The sequence below is a fragment of the Fukomys damarensis genome, unplaced genomic scaffold, assembly GCF_012274545.1.
Source record: "Fukomys damarensis isolate Sample0158 unplaced genomic scaffold, DMR_v1.0_HiC HiC_scaffold_31, whole genome shotgun sequence".
Lineage (NCBI taxonomy): Eukaryota > Metazoa > Chordata > Mammalia > Rodentia > Bathyergidae > Fukomys > Fukomys damarensis.
Window position 1 is genome coordinate 15,353,944 of NW_022900943.1, and position 21,988 is coordinate 15,375,931.

The 21,988-nt window shown below is 42.4% G+C and overlaps 1 protein-coding gene across 6 annotated transcripts in view; it reads right to left on the reverse strand.

Annotated features, from left to right (window-relative positions):
- Positions 1 to 21,988, reverse strand: part of Smarca2 (SWI/SNF related, matrix associated, actin dependent regulator of chromatin, subfamily a, member 2) — a 173,719-nt gene that overhangs the window by 57,089 nt on the left and 94,642 nt on the right. For all 6 annotated transcript variants that reach the window (XM_010640120.2, XM_010640123.3, XM_010640125.3 and 3 more), the window contains exons 25-27: positions 17,531 to 17,758; positions 14,050 to 14,127; positions 9,030 to 9,248 (exon numbers count right to left, since the gene is read on the reverse strand). In XM_010640120.2, the coding sequence (XP_010638422.1) occupies positions 9,030 to 9,248; positions 14,050 to 14,127; positions 17,531 to 17,758 (525 nt within the window). The remainder of the gene's footprint in view (positions 1 to 9,029; positions 9,249 to 14,049; positions 14,128 to 17,530; positions 17,759 to 21,988) is intronic.

Here is a 21,988-nt window from a genome sequence, read left to right on the forward strand (position 1 = left end):
AAAAAAAAAAAAAAAAAGAACCAATTCTTAGGCATTTTATATTTTGTAACATAAGGCAAGGAGAAATCAAAGTGACAAAATAGAAGCAAGAAAATGTTAAAAGTGATCCATATGTAGTGCTTTAGATACAAGATCCAAGACGTTTTGTTAATATAAAAGCAAAGCGTTTGGGGAAAAAGGTACATTTCCCGCAATCACTGTTTCTCTCCACTGAGACATAGCTGAGAGACGCCCATTCATGTGTGTGTTCAGGCTGGATCACAATGCATCTCAACCCGGATAGGGAGACCCCGTCTCCTCTCGAAGATTTCTAGAGAAAGAAAAGCCCACAACCTCCCTGTTCATACCTGTGTGGAAATATTTTACTTCTCGTGATGTATTTCAACCGAATTTCAAATATTTCAAACCCCAATTTCTTTAACCTTTCTTCAGTCGCCCCCGCCCCAAGACTGGGGATCGAACTCTGGACCTTCCACTTTTGAGGCAGGCGGCGGAAACAATGCGCTAAATCCCGGGCCCCCTTTCCTCACTCCTTTTTAATTCTTTGTGACAAAAGTCTTCAGAGATTTGTCTGCCTTTTCCCGTGTAGTGTTTAGCAACCTGGCTACCTGTCACAGGAAGGCAACTAAAGGAACTTACCCTGTATGTCCATCCTGATGCTATGTAGCTTAAGACACCAAAATAAATTCTGCTGAGAGGTGCGGCACTTTACCTTACTGATTACCCGCTACCGCTGTTACGTGCTTCAAGAAACTCATTTTCTTTTCTCCACTTCAAACTTTGGTAAGAGAAAACTCCCAACATTCCTTTTATTTTATTTTATTTTATTTTTTGGTACCAGGGATCGAACTGGAGACCTTGCGCTTGTGAGGCAGGCAGCAGCACCACTGAGCTAAATCCCTGGCCCCCCAACATTCCTTTTCATGGGCAGCAGATATGATGATCACGGAGGCCCTGTTCAGGAACATCAATCATGAGAAACTAAATCTCTAATGCGATAGCGCTCTAATCAAGGAAAAAGAAAGTATCGTTCTTCCAAAAGGTTCCTCCTGAAACCCTAAGGCCTCGAAAACTATCTGCGAATCTCGCAAGATGGACAGATCCGAGGAAGCGGGTCTCAGCATTAATATTTACAAAGCATTTATCGAGGCCAAACTGTACAGGGTGTTACAAAACAAAAGGGCACCATTCTTCAATACCCAGACCCTACACGGTGTACTAGAGGCGGCAGACACACGTTCACACGTAAAGGCCACACAGAAGACAAATGAGGCCCTAGGAAACATAACAGGACACCTGTGAGACTTCTAAAAATTATAGTTTCAAGACATGAGATCTACTGTGAGACAAAAGAACTCCAGAATTCGTTCTCCCATCCGGCTGGCAATTACATATTACACAGAGCACACAATCTAGACTGCATTCCAATTATCTACAAGTGCTGCGGGGCAAAAATCACTCAGCAATTTAATAAACTCGGGGTTATCAGCAAGTGTTTTTAGGAAAGGAAGGATTCTGCAATTGGCAGAACTAAAGGAATAGGAAGGACAGTACAGAATGGCATTCAGAAATCATCTTCCAGCCCACTTTTTAGCTCTGCAGTCACCCCAACTGCACAGAGCCCCTGCTTCAAGATGACGGCTGCTTTATATGCTAGAAAGGTCACAGCCAGTGCACACATGGCTGAGGTTAAATCAAAAAGCTCTGGCCCGGCAGGTTCAGCTGAAGTCTCCAAATTCAGTAAGTGAAATGCCTGCGATCACACTTAGAGGCATTGTTGTTTTCTGAAAGTATTATCCACGCAGGCCAGTCACCGTGTGCATGCAAATGCACACATACAAGTGGAATTTCCTATTGCCTTTGGTACATCATGGAAATACTACCGAGCAGTAATATACAGGATGTCTTTACACCACATTCACATTCTCTTCCACATTTTCCAGCTGGGCTATTTTCTGTTCAGGTGCAAGACCCGCTGTCTCGAGAAACATTACGATAAAGTACGTATGTAAAAGACAAATAATACCTTTGATTTCCCAGACAGGACTGCGAACCTTCCATGATGTAAAGATCTTCACTAGGTTACTGACGAAGGGAGGATGACTGACAGCTGCCAGGTTAAGCAGGCACTTTTAGGGGCAGGCTCCTGTACTTACAGAAGGAAAACTGCTGCCCTTAAAACAACACACCCTCAAAGTTGTTTTTCCTTTTATTTCAGCTAAGGTTCTTTGGAGAAACTTGAAAGGAATCGGTCAAAACCATCAAGTCACTCTGGGTCATTCTTTCTAGATGATTTGGAAGAAAGCTTTGTTCATTATAATGTGAAACTTCTCTGCCCTGAGACTTTTGTACCCATTTTCCCTTTGGAACACGTGATTATAAGCCCCAACTAAGCATGCTTAGAAATGTACCTTCCATCTTTTTTTTTTTTCTTAACATACAGCTATGATCTCAACTGAGTGTGCTCATGGATGTGACGATAAACCTTCCCTACATGAATATGTAAAAGCCTCCCCCTTTCTTAGAGGAGAATATCACATTGAAAATTAACCGCAGCACTCTCCCTTCTGGCTCCAAGTAACAAAACTGTCTCCAGTTGCTTTGTTCCCTGGTTGTATTTATCAGATTTGCATTCATTAGCAGGTGAAGTGGGTGTGAATGGCCATGAGGAGTTTCTCTGGGGTCAAAGCCCCTCCCCAGTTAAAAGCCAAGCCTGGTGGAGGGAGATCCTCAGAATGACACCAGAAGCCATAGGGTAGAGCACTCTGGGATACACAGGGTACGAGAAGTTGCTGACAGGAAGGCAAGAGAGAGAACATTCTTCTGTGGAGGGAATGACGGCAAAGAGGAAGACAGGAATGAGGTCAGGCCTGAAGATACTGCTACCCATTGTATAAGAAAGAATGTGACTTGTAAATGTACACGATCCCAACGGTGAAAGTAACTGTACTGTATACCTAAAATGTACCAATAAACTCAATGAGAGAGAGAAAAAAGAAAAAGAATGTGAGTTTTTCCTGGGTTCCTGGCACAGACTCTCTATACCCCTGGCATTTCCTGAAGATAGGAATATCTTTGTTATGTTAATGAGGCGACTCCTGGTGGACCCCTGAATTGTATCAGATGGGTGCTGGTTGCCATAAAGACCAAACATGGTCATCAGGAGGTTGGGACTTTGTTCCAGCCTGATCTCCAGGGAGGTGAGAGAGCCTGGAGATTAAATGCAGTCACATGGCCAATGATTTAATCCATCACGGCGATGTCATAAAGCCCCAGTGAGAACCATGGAACCGAAGCTCAGATCACATCCTCATTGGAAAACACACTGATGATATTCTGGGCATTTGCTGTATCCTGGTTCCATGGAAAGAGGTCAGGGGAACTTGGATTCCAGACCTCACCTTCTGCCTCTGTCGACTGGCCCACTTGAATTGTATACTTTTTTTTTTGGTACCAGGGTTGAACTATATACTTTTTTTTGGTACCAGGGATCAAACTCGGGCCCTTGTGCTTGCGAGACAGGCAGCAGAACCACTGAGTCAAATCCCCAGCCCTAAATTGAATACTTCTTCATAAAACTGTAGCTGCAGGACGCACTTTTCTACATTCCATGAAGCATTCTAACAAATCATGGAGGCCAAAGGGTTTGTGGGAACCTCTGCCTCTCTAACCAATCAGTAAGAAGTATAAAAAGCCTAGGGATTAACAAAGTGTGGCCAGGGCCTGAAGTGAGGGCAGTTTTATTAGGAATTCTACCCACTCACTCATAGGGTTCATAGTTACTGCCAGCATCATTTTATAGTTTAGGTTGAAACAGAATACTGTTTCATCAGAGTCCAAACCAGGGTGATAGGGAGGGTAGACTGAGAAGCATGAGAACAAGGTACTAAAAATACTCAGAGGTGAGTTTTTTGGAGGAAGTTCATGTGGCTTGAGCTTCAGGGCTTTAATAAACTCCATCTGAAGCCCTACGACAAGCTTTACCTTGTTTGTGTTCATATGGTCATAAACTTTCATAAAATTTGTAAACATAGGACATTTGGATTGCTTGTTATGAAAAGTTCCCAAATCTACCCAGTCATTTGATTTTAGGAACTTCAGGCTTGATAAACTCTCAGGGGTGACTTAGCCGCTGCTGTGGAAGAGGCCAATGTCACTGGAGGCCAAGTGTTCTACTACAGTGTAGAGGAACCAACCCAGAGTTTATAGATTCCCAAACAGGACCCAAAAGGGCTGAGAGCTGAGACCACCACGTCAGAATGTGTGACAGCTTCCGGCTAGACATGATGACCAGGAACCCGAGCCTTCAAGAGCACATATCGTCAAAGTCTCCAAGAACATACGACGAGAGCAGCCTGGCATGTCCTCCAGGAACCAGCAGGCCAACAGAGCCACCCCGAGGTCCACACAGAACCTCAGGGAAGGAAGGAGGAGAACCCAGGCGTCGGCTGCCAAGGTCATGCTGAAACACCAGCTTCCTCCTGTATCCAGGCCACCTTGGGAAAGAGCCCCATTTACGTTTCAATGGTAACAGGGATTTGAAAGCAACATTTACTTTTAAAAAACTGAGCTGTGTTTGAAATTATGATCCAACTCATTAAAAACGACACAACGAATACAGGAAAAATATTGTTTTTAACAATCCTCCAACTAAACAGATTCTCTCAAGGACACTGGGGATTTCTTTTTAGCACAGTATGATAACAGAATAAAAGTTGTTTGCGATGAAACTGTAACACGTTTTTAACATAAAGCAGCAATATCGCTTAAACTTAACCTAAGTGTGCTGAGGCAGAGATTGCTAGCTATTCACTAAAATCTGGCTTTCCTGGGCTCATAACCACACTACACTTCCCAGCCTCCTAGTGGGCTGGTGGCCAGGTTCTAGCCAATGAAATGTGAGCGGAAGTGATGTGTGACCATCCAGGCACAGCCAGTCAGAATTCTACATCCTCTTCCATCATGTTGTTTTCCTTACTTCCAGCTCATGAGAACGGAGATGATCAAGCTTCAGAGGTTGGATTCCTGAATGACACCGTGGAGAACAAGCATGCTCACCGTTGGGGAAGACATCTGGACTTCTATGAGAGTGAGAAATAAATTTTTGCTGCTTTTCTAAACTTTAAAAATGCACTTTTATGTGTATGAGGTATAGCTGGGAACATTACCCCTTTGTCTGTTCTCACACACATCAATACAGCGCCATCAATGTGGTGATCGGTGCGCTCTTTATTTGCTCACCAAAGTCCTCAATAATATCAAGATCTAGATACAGCACAGGAACTATTCAAGAAATCAGGCAGGATGGCAATGGCCAAGAACACTGGGAAATTGGAAATGAGCTGTGACGGAAGGACAAGCAAAGAAGTGTTACAGCACAGTGGATAGGGCAATTTCTGTTTATCCAAGAAGACACCATGGAGGAGGCAGCAACTGAATGGGGTCTTGAGGGATGAGGAATGTTCAAAATAAAGAGGAGGGTAGGGACGTCACCCCAGACTGACATGAGTCCTCAGACATTTTAACCGCGGGGCTGTGATGTTAACTAAAGGTAGCGCACATTATTCTATTCATCCCAGGGAGCAGAAACGAGGCCAGTGAAGAACAGCTTCAGGGAAAGAAGATTCTGTCCAAAGGGAGAAGGAGCTAACAATCCAGGCTGCCCACGAACCAGAGGGGCTAAGCAGATGAAAGCAGAATACGCTTCATTTGAGGGATGGCCAGCTTGTTGGTACAGAGACTGCAAGAGTGTGATTTAAGCATGGATGGTAGCTGCTCCACTCAGCTGCCTTCTAACGCTGCAATTCTGTGTCTTCAATGCTTCATTCTAGCAGGCTTTGAAGAACATTGCGAGGAAAAACAAGAGTTACTTTAGCCCCATTACAGCACTTCTCACAGAACAGTCCTTCCCAACCTTCCTTTCAAAGCTCTGTTGCCTGGATTCACTCAACCTGTTCAACCACCAGCCAGGAGAGAAGATCTCTTTAACATCCAGGCCTATGAGAACCCCTTGAATTCTAGTTACTACAGCGAAAACATTAACAGGCTGACATTAAGCAGGATTTCTGCTGGTGAACAAGACCAGGGAGGACAGTAAACATCTATCCTGAGTGGTTAGGCCAATGGGCATCTGTATCAATCAGATGTCCTGCTTAAAAGTTGTCCACTCACACAAAATATGGGCATAGAGTTTTCAGGAGATTTGATTAGAAAAAGACACAGTGCAGTAAAGCTGTGTGGAGAAGTTTTGGCTTTTTGGATGACTTGGTAAGCTGCAAGACACCTTAGGGTTAGATTTATAAACATCAATTTCACAGCACAGTTTTATAATAAAGTAGTTCTCCATTTTTAGATGTGGCTGCTATGGATAAAAAGGGAGTCTACTAGATACACCAGAGAGAGAAATGATATGCGAGTATTACTGGTAAATCAGTAACTTTCTACTTTCCAAATGTTATACTTCATTTTCATAAGCATTCACTGAAGCACCGTGCTAGTTCTCAACAGTATAAAGTGAATGAAAAAGAAGAAAAGAAATGAAGTATTTTAAAATATGAAACTTCCTAAGGTTCTTTTTCTGAAGAGCAATTCTCAGTCATTACTAAGGGAAAAAAAAAAAGGTCAACACTTTCTTGCCTTTTGTCAGGGTTGTTTTGCTTGTAATGTCCACAGATTATTCATATTAAAAAAAAAAACCTGACTTTAAAACCTTGACCTAGTCCAGCATTGGTGCACAGCGGGCTGTTCGTTTTCACTGAAAGCTCTAAAAGGTTCGCCATCACTGGCCCAGATTATGGTTGTTTTACCCCTTGTAATAACATTCCAGGTACTTAATTTATTGCTTCAATGAAACAGAAACAGAACAGAATTTTCTTGAGCTCAGAAATGAATATTAAACAAACAAAAAAAACACCTCTTCATATTATCGAATGGACCTTAATTATACAAGTACTTTAACTTTGATGGTGGAAAAAAAGAAAATGCATAGAATCCTGTGAGGCATGATAAAAAAGTTCAGCGAATGTTTAAATATTTGTATACAATTATTTCAGTAAAAGGAACATTAGTCCTCCTTGAAATGCTCCCTTTCACTTTAAACACATTTTTCCATCATTCTTGCTACTTTCTAAAGTAGTTCTGGAATTCCTCTTTTGTGTGGGTCTTTACTTGCATGCTCATGGCTGCCTTGATATCCTGAATCAGTTTAAAACATTTACCTTTCATGGTCATTTTGAGATTTGGGAAGAACCAGAAGTTGAATGGTGCTGGATTCAGTGAATAAGGTGGATTAAGAAACTGTTATGTTTTTCTCAGGCTCCCGTTTCATTGGATGTATTTACTTATATTTATACCTCACAAAGACTCGCAAAAGGACCTCCAGAGCTCCTTTAGAAAATGGCAAAAACAATGGCATACTTGTATTTGAAGTGAGAGTATTTGACGTGCTTAATGGTAATGTGTCTTTTACTGTAATAAATTTTTTCAAAATTTAAATGCTCACTGTATATTTTGATCATTCCTCGTATTCTAAGGTCACCAGAATACATGACTGGGTATGACAGGGACACCATCACACAAATACTACATTTTACATGCAACTGTTCAACCCTATATATGAACAATGCTTTGCTAGTCTCTATTCAGAATCCCACAGAATTCAATCTTTTCATAATTCAAGTCACATCCCTCTCATCACATAACATCCCGAGTAAATCACATCTCAAGTGGTACCAAGCCCCATCCGCCTCTGACATACAATCTCGAAATCCTCTTCATTGCCTTCCCATGCACCTACCTAGTTATACCCTGGGTCCTAAAACCCTCATCTTACAAAGCTTGAGAATTATATTCCATTTGAAGAAAATGAACGACTGCCAACAATTTCTTCTATTTTGTTTGGTTTTCACCCAGCCATACTTGCTATTTCCAGCACTCATTTACTGGCCCTGTCTGGAATGCATTCCCAGGTTGCTCTGCCTGTCAAAGAACAAAGTCTGCTCCCAACGAAGGAAGCAGAGCTAAACCTTCAAAAGAAAGAATCACTGTCCTTGATAGCCACACACATGGCTGCCATGAGCACTCAGTATCTGTATGTTCTACAAGGAACAGTGCCAAATTTCTCTGGTCAAGATGAGAGATCATCATTTTCTGGAGGGAAAAACACAAACAAACAAACTAGAATAACATTTCCAGCCGCCAGTGATCCAAGTCTCAGGCTCCATACTGCATGGGTGTGACAGGCAATTCTGATCAAGCCAAAACTAACTTTGTTAAATGCACTGGTGATTCTGTTAATTCCGTCCAACTCCGTCCTAATTAGTCATGTAACCTCTCTGAGGTTCATTTTTGCACTAAACCAAAAGAGCACAAAGGCATCTTCCAGATCTAAATGTGCTACAGGTCTGTGAAATAACCGTTTGAAAACAGTGCTGTTCTTGAACTGCCTTTTCAGAACTTGTAGAAGTAAAACTCCGATTAAAGACCATGAAATAGGGCCAGGGATTTAGCTCAGTGGTTCTGGCGACTGTCTCACAAGCGCAAGGACCTGAGTTCGATCCCCAGTACCAAAATAAATAAATAAATAAATAAAGACCATGAAATAAGGGGGAACAATTAAAAAGATCTCTAAGGCCCCCTTCCACACTGCGATTCTTAGTTTGACAGAGTGAGGCATGACCAGGCAATTGGTCATAAAACATTAGTGGCTCTCACAGCTCTAATAATCCTGTGCTTTAATGGCCTATTCTGCTCCAGCGAAAATAAAAAGCCTTCATTGTATTTCTGTTCCAAGCTCTGCCTTGAAACGTAGGACGGCTCCTCTACACCAGCAGAACAACTTTACCTTCTATCCTCAAGAATCCTTTCCACGTGAACGGCAACCTGAACCTCTCAGAGGACTCCACAGCTTTAAGCTCCTGATTTCTCCAAGACACCAAAAACATTCCAAACGCCAATCACAAGTCAAGAGAGAGAGAGAGAGAGAGAGAGAGAGAGAGATTGAGAGAGAGAGAGAGAAAAGCCACACCTACCCTAAGCCACTGCTTCTCCGTGAGGGCATCGCTGTAGTCCACATCGCGGCGCTGGCGAGACCCCCTGCCGAAGATTTTCTCCTCCTCCTCCTCACACGTGAGCCTTTCCACTTCAGCGTCATCCTTAATAATCCAGGAGGGCAGCTCATCTTCCTCCATCAAGCGAGGCTTACGTTTGGGATTCCGGGCATCTTCTCTCCGCCGGTCCATGTCCATTCGCTGGAGAACACACACAAGGGTCACCAAAGAGAAACCAAGCGGGGTTCAGAACTTAACAATACCCACAACTCCCACAAGCCCTCCTCCTAGATAGCTGCAGGGCCCCCTTGGGTCTCTTATCCTGGTTGACTTGTTCCAGCTCATCCCTGCAGCAGTGTCCAAAGGAAGACTCCACAAAGAAAAACCCTTTCCTATCCTCTGCACCTAGCTTGGAAATTTCTTTATGCATTTAAAAGTCTTCTTCAAGAATTCCTCCTCTTAGTCTAGGTCTGTACGGAGCATCCCCTTAGGTATTAGTGAGAAAATTCAAGGCGGGGATGCACCTTTAAAATTCATGATTTGTTGATTTCTTAGACGAAATGAACTGACTACATAAAAAAGAAAGTTTATTAAGAATATATTTCCTTTTGTTCAAGAGGGTTCATGCTTCTGATTAAGTGGTAAAGTGGGATAAAGTGAGCCAAGGGTATCACTACAGAAGAGCCGCTCCCAGGTGGGCAGGGAGAGGGACAGAGAGGGTTTGTTTAGTCAGTTGCTATGAATGGACTGAATTTTCTTTTCTCTTTTTTTGGTACTGGGGATGGAACTTGGGTGCTTGCACTTGCAAGGCAGGCAGTAGAACCACTGAGCTAAATCCCCAGCCCCTGGATTGAATTTTCAATACAACACGGACACTGTGAGAAGGATATTCCTCAGTTCTTTCCTTTTCACAAAGTTAGCTCTTATGAAAATATCACAACACAGAGAACCAGATCTCAGAGGAATTCTTAACTGACCAAGCTGTATGAGAAATGGCTTCCTTTGTAGCCTGCAAAATGTCCATGTCCCCACTCTGCTCTCCTTTGAAAAATCCCGGTCATTTCTAAATAAACTGAGTTACGCATACTTAGCTTTAAACTATAAGTAGTCTGATAAGTAAAAAAAAAAAGAGCAAATAAAACCACCACTGAAATTCTAGATACTTGACATGTATTACTAGCTAGAGATATAATTTCCACAATCAAACGGACCATTAATCATTAAATTATTTCTTTTCCCTCTTCCTTCAGTTCTACCGCAATGAAACAGGGATTTGATTTTTTTTTTCCCGTAAAAAGCTAAACCTGAATTATCCACTAGAACCCAAATATGACCTCTACAACCTATGTAAAACTTAAAGGTCCATGCTCCTGAAACTATATTCCAACATTTTGGGCAATCACTGAACTTCCAGGACGGGGTGGGCTTGGCAAGTGAAGTCCCATGGGGAGTTAAATGTGGCCATTCTGCTCTGCTTAACCCCGCCCTCTGAGGCTTCCACACCAGAAGTGGGAACAAGCACACCCCTTAGAATTAGCATGTGAAAGACAGTTTATTTATAGCAGGATCTAAGGAGGGGCTGCTTAAAGCAACTTCCTCACACTTATTAGGTACCTAATAAAAACTTTCTATTAATGTCCTACACCGATGTGACAGAGTATTTCCACTGGTTTTTGAAAATATTGCTACTATACCACGACCTACACCACACCCTATAAAACTGCTTAAGTTAAACAAAAATTGAGACAAATAAGTATTTTCTGATTCAAAGAGGAAATTATACATTTATATGTGGGTTTTTTTTCCCCCTTTTGGAAAGGCAGATGTAATCATATAAGTTTAAAGTCCTAATGAAGTACCTCTCTCCAGGGATTCTACTTGCACCAAAATGGTACAAATCTTAATACTGGAAGAAAAGGATAACTGCTTATTTAGTTACTACATGAATATATTTATTTTGAGATCTAATTATATTTTTTATTATTTTGTTGTTGTTGTTGTTGTTTTGAGACAGGGCCTCCTATGTAGTTGAGACTGACCTGGAACTCACTATGTAGTCCAGGCTGGTCTTGAACTCACAGGATCTTCCTGACTCAGCCTCCAGAGTGCTGGGATTATAGGCGTGTGCCACCACACCTGGCCTTCAGACCTAATTAAAAAACTTTGTCCTTACAAGTATAATCATTTTTAAAAGTATTTCTTGCTTTTGTAAAAAACACAGTATCTAAAAACCTATTTTTTTTTGGGGGGGGGTACTAGGGATTGAATTTGGGATCCTGCACTTTCAAGGCTGGCAGCAGAACCACTAAGCTAAATCCCCAGCCCTGAAAAACTAATGCTTGTATGTTAGCAAAATGTTTCAGATATGCATCTTGGGCTGTCAACATTTTTAGGTAAAGTTCACAGTTAATCATCGTAGAAAGTAACTTTCTCAAGTCCTATCTTTAGAAGTTCAAGAGGAAGGTTTTTTTCAAGCAATTACCTACTTACCTTGATTATAGGGTCTATGATTATATTAATTTTATAGAGAATTAATTCTTTTCGAATAATTGATAAAGAGTTTAAATATTTGAAACCCACAGATTTTTACTCTAGCTCGCACTCCACTCTTCTTTCTCAGTAAACTTTTTAATCAGAGTAGCTGGCAAGAATTCAAAATTTGTTTCCTGCCCCCTGGTGGAGGTGCTAAAGAACAGTGAATTGGCCAAAGGCAGCGGGTGGATTAGAGGGTATTAAAAAACCAAACCAAACAAAAATCTGCATAATCCCCAAAGCAGAAGCCAACGTTTAAGAAACAGGCATGAAGATTCACAAAATCAAAATACCCACAAAAATGTGTTCCCTAACCATTCTCACCTGTCATGAGCCTGTTCTTCCCGTGGTACTCTATTTCCAAGTTAAAAGACAGACATTCATTCTTTTCTTCTGAGGTTTTTCAATTTCTACAAATACCCAGCCGCAAAGTAAGGATGGAGAAACATTTTTCCCCCCTTATTTTAGGACTGCTAATGGAACTCTCCAACTCTGGACCAGATCGAATTTGTATAATGGCAGGCAGCTTATCTTCTCCTGCATCCTGAAAATATCCCAGGCCATAGCAGCACTGAATTGTTGCCAATCAGCAGTCAGGGAAGCTGAGGGCCTCTTGCCTACTCACCATCTACATTTTCCTAAGTTCCTCCAGGACAAGAATGTCTATTTCCAACATGTGTCCCCAGTCTCCCCAGCACAGTGATCTATAACGATGGTGACTGACAGTAGGAGTTAAGAAATTTGGGTTGTATGAAGACCCGGTGTTGGCTAGGTCTTACCGCCCTTTCTCCAAAACAACTTGGCTTTGGTGAGGTGGCCACTGGGGGCAGGGCCGGGGAAGTACATGTCCCAGGTTAGGAGTACAGGAGTTATTGCTCTGGCTATCTCAGTTTTCGTGAGAAAGCGTTAAAGGTCTTTTTACCAGGAACCATTATGTGTGGACACAGTCAGGTTTCTCTAGACAAAAATCACAAAAATCCATAAGCATCCCCACAGCTGGAGCTCCATTCTCAGACGGTCTAGGCTAAAAAGGTAGAAATTGCAAACCCTCTGGGTCATGTTTGGCTTACACTCATATTTTGCTTGGCCTACAGTCCTATAATTATTTTATTCATTTATTTATTTTGGTACTGGGGATCGAACTCGGGCCCTTGCTCTTGAGAGGCAGGTGGCAGAACCACTGAGCCAAATCCCCAGCCCTGCTATGATAATTTAAAAAGTCCTGAATATAGCTGCAAATATTCTGAAGTCCTGAGACTGCATATAAAAAAAGATTTCCAAATTCTTTGCAAAACTGTAATTTCTGGCTACGTGGCTCTCATACTTCCACCTTGTAGCTTTGTCGCAGACACAGCATCTCCAAGGCATCTACCCTCTCAACTCGCTTTGTCTGTGTAGACTGCTTATCAGGGATCGAAGGACATTCTAATTCAGGACTTCTGGTTTTAGGATTCTGCAGCATTCCATGGCTAAAGTTATGGTTTGCACTTATTCAGTCCCTCCAGTCAAGCTACATGCCTTCAACAGAGATCAGAATGATTGAAAGCACTGGAGGGAACCTCTTCACTTTATATATTCGACTCTATCCTGACAACCTCACAAAAGTCTGGAATTTTGCAAATATCACCATTAATTCAGTAGATTTCTACTCAGTGACAGCTACATGCATAGGACTGGTCTGGTCACTGAAGATACAGAGTAAATAAAAGAGCAAGAAGGTAGTAAATCACTCTGTGAGCTGCTACACAGCCTCTCCGGCCAACCAGCTTGCACCCCTCGAACCCTGGTTTGCAGCAGGCCACAAGTATAAATACAGCCCAGATTCCAGTTAAACTGTGGAACTTCAAGGTTGAAAATAGGTATTAAATTCTTAAGTGCCTAAGTTCTTTTACATCTCCTCTGTGCCAGTAAAATCCTGGCACTTTTGCTCTTTAAATGAAAGCCACACTTTCCCTGACACACACCTTGGAGCTAACTTTCAGCAACAAATGGAGCGCATGTGCCTTCGTCAAGGAAGGAGGCAGCTAGGGCAGTTGTGTGTTCAAATGCCTAAACGAGCCGCACAGCCTTCGCGCATGACACTGGGCTGAGATTAGACAGTGGAGGCGTGGGAGGCCACGGGACCAGGCGGCCTGTCCCGAAGGTGCAGCTGCTGTTCAGCTCTGGCCAACTGTTTCCATGCCGAGTGTTGCGACTGATACAGGCCCAATCTCATTTTTAAAAAAGAAGCCAGAATTCAAGATTCTTTTTATGTTGGCAACAAATGCAAAATTTTAACAAATGCTGTGTGGGCCAAACAAAATATGTCTGCAGGCTAAATCCAGCCAGTTTGCAGAGCCTGAACCGAAGGAAGGCACAGGCTTCACAACTGAAGTTCTGCCAGGGCGCACAGGCTCCAGGCATCTTGGTGAACAGAAAAAGGGGGCCGAGGGGGAAGGCATTCGGTTGCCATGATTTTCTGCGACATTACCATAAAAAGGTCAAACTCCTCTTCTCGCCGTGCAATCATTTGATTCAGGGTCTCATCATCCGGTACTTCATCTTCTTCCTGGGGTTAAAGACAGAATGATTGAACAGGCGTTAGGACAGGGGGTGGGCAGCTGAGAGGAGACACGAATGCATACGGGAATCTGTCTTGCACACCAGAAGGGTCCCAGCTCTCAATGCAGAAAGTAAAGAGAAGGGCTCCTGAGTTTAGTACTTGCCATTCATATTTTGCAAGCTTTTCACATGATCTTCACAGAGCCAAATCTATAAAGGGAGGAAATGAAGTGCACTCTAAGAAATACTGGATCTCCTGGGTGTGTGGCTGTATCCTGTTACTTTTAAAACAAGTTAATATCTCCCCGCCTCAATGACCTCATATGTGAAGTGGGTATGACATCCACTTCACAGGGGAACGTAATACTTAAATAAGGAAATCCACAGGAAAAAGGGCTTCATGTTAATTCTTTTATTTCCACTGACATCCCAAATATTCATGCTTCTTTTCAAAACCTTACAAAAATATGAGCATATGAAATTCTGTGACTGAGCCCAGTGCAAGACCAGAAAATCATACATATGTGTTAAACATATAATGTTCAGGATATGTTTATCCAACGCATTTCAGCAGGTACCGACTGCTACTGCAAAGTGTCAGGGCTGTAGTTAAGACAATTCAAAAGCTATCAAAATCAAAAAGCCCTCAAAACTATACTAAATTAAAATAATTTAAATGATGTAGAGGAAGCAATTACATAAGAGCTAAAATTTTCATTTTACAGTAGGTCAAACTAAGACACCTGATTTCTCTGAATTCCTCAGAAACCAACAGTTGTAACTTTCTCAGAAATGTTAGGCTATGACTTACACACTTACGGAAAATGATTCTAAAAGTTGGGCATATAGTATAGGACTTATTTTCCACAAGTATTTTTATCATATACTGAGTGGGCTCGATAAAAATCAAATTGGGGAACTTCAGTGTATCAGCAGAGGGGAGAAAGAGGAAAACATAGAACTTCAAACATCCAATTACACAAATCAAATGTTCAAAATGAGGCAAGTGTTTTTACGAAAAGAATACAAGTGAACAAGCAGCCTAAATGAGATGACCATGTCAGTTCCCAAGATAACATCTGAGGGCACTGTAGGGACTTAATAAGTGTTAGAAATGAATGCAATTCGATAAAGCAAAAAGCCTATGATTCAAGATAATAATTACTGCTGAAAAACTTTCTATTTTAGTTTACCTCTTAGATTGATTCAAGTCAGCTTGTCTAAATATTAGATTTGAGCTGGAGTGGGGTCAGACCTCATAGTACCAAGCATCTGGTCAGTGCATCCTCAGGTAAACTGATGTCCTCTTTTGCCTCCCTTCTTCCTAGAACTATGCTACCCTCTCCTCTCCGGCACAGTGAGTCCTTAGGCAACCCCATGTCCAGGATGAAAAGATTCTCTTTACAAGCTGACAGGAGACCTGCCCATGGTGACCTCAGCTCCCAGAGAACCAGGCAGCTGGGAAGTTCGCAATAAAATCTTCCTGGGTTTTCTGCGCCCTAGTACTTTCTGGGGTGCCAATGGTGGGGGCAGAAGCCTTTGCTACCTGGGAGAGTCAGTAGCAGAGCTCTGACTGCAGTCTATCAGTGTCGCCGGTCAGTTTCACATCATGGCACAGGCCACCCAGAATGTGCTAACATTTGTCTTACACACTGGTGTCCTGGCAGGAACATGGAGCCCCAGCAGGGCTGCTTACAGCTAGAAGCAGCTGGCCCCAGATTCCACAGCAGGCCCCACCTGGTGATCCCCTGGCCTGGGACAGATCAGCATCTTCCTGTGGCTTAGGAAGGCTGGAAAACCCCAGCCTCCTTGCATGCTGCAATCTAACCCAGGGCAGGCAGTGTTTTCACAAGGCCTGCAAACAGCAAATAAGCAGAAACGCTGTGGGGGCCTCCTGGCTGCGAACCAGCTCTGCTCACATCTGCTTTGTGACAGGATGAGCACTCATCTTGGTGTCTCCCAGAAACAGCCAATCGCGTGAAGGACAACCAAAACCGCCTGACAAACTGAGGCTAAGTCTCCAGCAGAGGCTCAACGTCAAGACTCTGAAATAGTGAATTTGAGACAAAAATCTTTAAATGTGCACGGATGTGGGAGTACACATACATATATGTATGTTTCATCATCTCCATGAAACTCAGTAGATAACTAATCAAACACACATGGCTGACAAATTAGGAGCCATCAATATCAAAGTATTCTTTGATTTGCAAAAAGTTTGATTTTAGGCTTCTCTAAAATATCAAGCTTTATTTCATATTTAGATTCCTTTCAAAAATGGAAACTATGTAAGATTTTTTTTTTTTTACAGAAAGCAGTTCTTAACTTACAGATGACTTCAAAAGCACATACCCCGCTTAAGACAAAAAAATCAAATTGTCTCTAAAATATGCAATGGAAATAGTATTCCATGCAATATTTAATGTAAATTTATGCTTCAATTTATAAATCTGAGCATACAAAACCAAATTTGTTCATCTAGCCAGCTTTATGTTAAGAACTGGTGCTGGTATTTTATACAGTTTTGCAGACCCTATAAATATGTTTTAAAATCTATTTCATATCAATTTTAGGTGATCATTTTTTTTTTTTTTGTAGAACCTAGGGCCACCTGCATACTAGGCAAGTACTCTATTGCTGAACTACATCCCTAGATCTAAAATTAATATTTAGTGTTAAGTGAGTAAAGTTGGCGATTAAAAAATATAAATGAGAAATCCAAAAATTCCCTAAAAGGAAATATAGTCAATAGACTTCACACCATGTTGGCAAGCAGAAGCTTTTAAACCCGTGCTCTTTTTTTCAGTGTTGAAGATGGAGCCCAGGGCCTCAAGCTTGACAGGCAAAATGTTCCACCACGAAGCCACATCTATAGCCCTTAGGTCCTCTCTTAAAGAAAAATTTTAAGTGGAGATAAAGGTCACGCTTTCCAAGTGCAAGTACGGCTAAGTGAGCTGAAGAGAGCTGTGAAAGCTTATCCCACAGACAGGGCGGCGAAGAGCTGTCACCTCTGGTCAAAGGCAGCAGAGACAGAGGGCTCTGGAGTATGGAAGGCGAAGGGGGACATTTCCAGGTTATCCGGCTCTGGCTGATTTTGTTGGCCAAGCATCCACCCTGCAGTTCCACAGCAATCCTACAGGAGGCAGCATTTACAATACAATGTGCACGCTTGGCCGTCTCTCCCTGGAATCGCCCACAGGCCAAGCCTGGAGGGCCCTCTGGCATTAGCTTTTAAGACACTCATTTGGATAATTTTCAGAGGCTTTCTGTGCTTGGGAAATAAGACAGCAGCTAATTTATTCATTTTAATTAACACCAGCCCAGGAAATTCCTTAAAGAACAAAGAGGTTATTCTTAATTCTAAAGAGACAACAGGTCACTGACTTCACAAACTCAACTTCCTGGAATACCTCATTTTCCTCTTCGTGCTCCAATATGGCCTGCAGGAATGCTCTCCTTTCATGGCTTGAAGACTTCTGGTCGAACATGCCAGCCTGGATAACTTTCTGATCCACATTCAGCTTGTATTTTGCAGCTGCGAGAATCTTTTCCTCCACGCTGTTCACGGTGCAGAGTCTCAGCACCCGGACCTCGTTCTGTTGACCAATGCGGTGAGCCCGGTCTTGCGCCTGCAGATCCTGTTTGTAAGAGCGATATACCGTGAGGTCTGCGGTGCCTGGATTAGCCTAGCAAACAAGCCCCAACCCAAGAGGGAAATGCGGGAAGGCCTCTTACTCCACCTCTTACTCCACCTCACCAAGGTAAGATCTTGCTTACATTTAAAAAATATTAACAACTTATTTTCTTTGGAAGAAACTCAAGGTCATTCCTAGTGGAAGAAGCTTGGTTTAAATTAACCAAGCCAACTGAAATAACATCTCTGGTGTTGACACCAAATTTTTATTTTTATTTTTTTGGTACTGGGGATCAAACTCGGGTCCTTGCACTTGCGAAGCTGGTGGTGGAACCACTGAGCTAAATCCCCGGCCCCCCAAATGTTTTTACTTGTGCTGAGGTTTACCATTGAAATTGGTTCCTACATACAACAAAAATCAGTACTTCTCAAGTCAGAATTATGGTTCAGATGTTACCTACAAGTACTTCTAAGTTGCATGAAGTTCTCTTTCACTTTGTGCTAAGGGTGATATTTAAAACACCATCACTTGTACATACACGCATTATACATAGAGGCATATAAGCATACAATATGAGGCAGACAGACAGAGATTGTTCAGGTAGCCAACTACCTGGGACTTAACTCTATCAAATCCTCAATCTTTAATTTGGAAAATGAAAATGATTGCTAAAGGGGTACTCAACTGGTAAACTTTTGGGGATAGAAATTTGGCACAGTGTACCAACATGTTGAAAAATTAGGTATGGCTCTGACTCAGATATTTTACCTCTAGAAATCTACCCTAGAGAAATAACCAAGGATGTACAGAGATTTCTTGGCATTGCTGATTCTGTGTGTGTGTGTGTGTGTGTGTGTGTGTGTGTGTTTGCAGTAACAGTGACTGAACCCAGGACTATTTCTATAAGTTATAGCCCAATTCTTTTATTGTAATTTTGAGAAAGAGTCTTGCCAAGTTGGCCATGTACCCTGGGCTAGGCTTGAACTTGCAATTTTCCAGCCTCACCCTCCCAGACTGCTGGGATTACAGGTGTATACTGTCGTGGGTAGCTGGATTTATAACTTTAACAAAAAGTAGAAATAAACATTCAACAATGATAGATTAATTCAATCATGGTATTCTATTTACATACATACCAACACAGTAGCATAAAAATTCTAGTTTCGAAATCTAATGACACAAAGCTTTAAGTGAAAACTATAAATTATGTAAATAAGTACGTGAATTATCTTGCACTTGCATAGACACCAACATACCAACAATGTTTACATCTCCAGTGATAAAATTATGTGTGTTACCTCATCTTCATTTTGCTAATACATAGCTTAACAGTTTTCTGACGTGAAACATATGTTAATCTTAGATGACGGGAAATAGGGAGAAAGACTTTATAGAGACGGGAGGAGGACCTGGGAATGGGAGAGGCGGGACAGAGAGGAAAGGAAGGGGAAGTGAAAAGGGTCAAGATGCAGCGTAATATGCACCAGTTCCTCACCATGAATATGTTCACTGTGTATCACCAACATTTACTGATAAGTTTTTTCCTTTGGGTTTTTGGAGACAGGGTCTCACTATGTAGTTGAGATTGACCTGGAACTCACTAGGTAGCCCAGGCTAGCTCCAAATTCACAGTGATCCTCCTGCCTCGGCCTCTCAAGTGCTGGGATTACAGGCGTGTGCCACCACGCCCAGCTACTAATACATTCTTTAAAGAACAGCAATAAAAAGGAAAAAGGCATTCATGGGATCTTTAAATAAAAACTTCTACAAGTCTATGAAGCACTTATCTAATTTCACAGCTACTCAATACAAATTTGGCACATCCATTTCATTCACTGTGGTCCCCGAGAGGAGATGTGGGCCAACGTTGACGGTTTACTTATGTCCCAATCAGACACACACTCTCTCTCTCTTTCTCTCACAATATATATATAATATATGTATGTTAAGTAAATCATCTGTCCCAGGCTTCTTGAAGTCCTAGCAATATCCTTTGCACAGAATTGATGCTCAAAAGCCCCTCCTTTTGACCAGGGAGCTTTAGTTACCTGCACAGCCCAAGAAAAAGACAAAAGTCCGCTGAGGAGATCTGATTTTGCTACAGGAAGCTTTAAAATCACATGACTGATTGGGCGAAAGTCTTTTTCTCACAAGATATTTGAGTAAGTTAGTATAAATAGAGTGAACCATGGGCACAGCTGGGCTCCATCCAGTTTAGATTATTTTCTAAAGAGGAGATGGGTAATTAAGGCCCAGAGTACAAAAAAACAAAACAAAAAACCCTCCTCACTTCCTTGTCAAGCCTGTGATCCACCCATCTCTCTCCAAGCATCTCTAGCAGGACAACTAAGTGATGGCTAAGATGACGAGTTCTGCATCACCAGCCTTGTCACAATCTTCTGGAGCAAGGTCAGCCTCAGTTCCTGTAATGGGCCCAATACTAAGATTCCAGGCCACCTGCACCAGGAGTGGACGTGCAGTACTGATCCTCTTCAGACCCAGACACACTCAGCTTTGCATCTGGCCGTGTGCTCCCGAGCAGGCAAAATACTTTGAGGGTTACCTGAAGGAAGCTATGAAAATCGCCCAGCAATTTAGTGCCCAGGTATTGCTGAAATGTTCTGACCTTGAAAAAGTGGGGAGCCAACAGCACCTCATCTGTTTGTTCCAAGTCTTCATTCGGGAAATATTTTAATATATTGTGTATTTTTGATATTCCATGTTACCCTCTAGAACTCCAGGGAGCTTGATATCCAGTGAAAGATCTCCAGATCTCCACCCCATACTTCATGCTAGGGAAATGAACCCAGGGCCTTGCAACGAGCTACATATAGTTGGTTCCCTAACATTCTGAACAAAAACGCAGCAGTCATAGCACTCTACGACCACTGATTTTGGAAAATAAAAAAAGCTTTCCTAATCGAGTAGCCAGCCATGTCACAGTGACAGACAGGAACAATTTGGTCAGCCCAGCCCACTCAGGCAGAAGAGAAACCGACTCTGGCAGATGTAAATACTCACAGAGGTCCAAGGGCCAGCAAGAGCACCTTGTGGTAGTTAGGTCAGAGGAAATTTGGGGTCCTGTGCTCTGGTGCCAAAGATCTAGCTCAGATGTAGTTCGAAGGGAACTGTAATTTTGCCTTGATTCTGGGGGTTCCCCTTTAGCTACTGGTCACAGGGTCCCCACAGTTGACAACAGAGGAGGAGGGGTGGAGGGAGAGAGAGAGAGAAAGACAAAGAGATTGAAAGAGAGAAGCACAGATGACCAGCATCTCTTTCCATGATTTATTCGCATTTGCAGAAACACTGATGTCTTTGGCTCTTAGAATTTATACCGTGCCAGGGAAGATGAACAGATGAGATCTGGCAGAGATGTTGTTTAACTCAAAAGAGGAAACACAACAAACTCTCCATTCACCTACAGACCATTACCAGAAAAGAAAAAAAGAAAGAAAGAAAAAAAAGGGCTTAGGGATCAGCAAGTGGAGAAATCTAAACTTCCAACCACACCGAGCATCCAGGATGAGAGAGGAGTCCCATTCCTCCTCAGATGCCAGCTGAGCTCAGGGCTGCTGCATGACAGACACGCCTCACAGGCTTGCAGAACAGGAAGGAAAATGGTAAAAGAGAAACCTGCAGGAGCCGGGCATGGCATAGGCCTGTAACCCCAGTTCTCTGGGAAGCTGAGACAGTAGGGTTCCAAGTTCGAGCTCAACCTGCTCAACTTAGGAAGGCAATTGTCTGAACATCTACAAAATAAATAAATACACAGAGGACTAAGGATATAGCTCCTTGCAAAGCTCTGGGTTCATTTCCCTAGCATGAGGTGTAGGGTGGAGATCTTTCACTGGATATCAGGCTCACTGGAGTTCTAGATTGTTACATGGAATATCAAAAATATGCAATATATTAAAACATTTCCCGAATGAAGACTTGGAACAAACAGATGAGGTGCTGTTGGCTCCCCACCTTTTTCAAGGTCAGAACATTTCAATAATAATTCTATGTTAGCTTTGTCACCTACAGGGAACATGCAGGGCTCAGCTCAAGGAGCCACAAGAAGCCCAAGGATGGTGATCACCTGCCATCAAAGCTACTCAGAAGGTTGAGGCAGGAGGATTAAAAGCTTAAGATCAGGGCTGGGATGTAGCTCAGGGGCACTGCGCCTGCCAAGCAAATGCAAGGTTCTGAGTTCCATACCCATTAAGAAAGAAAAAAAAAAAAAAAAAAAAA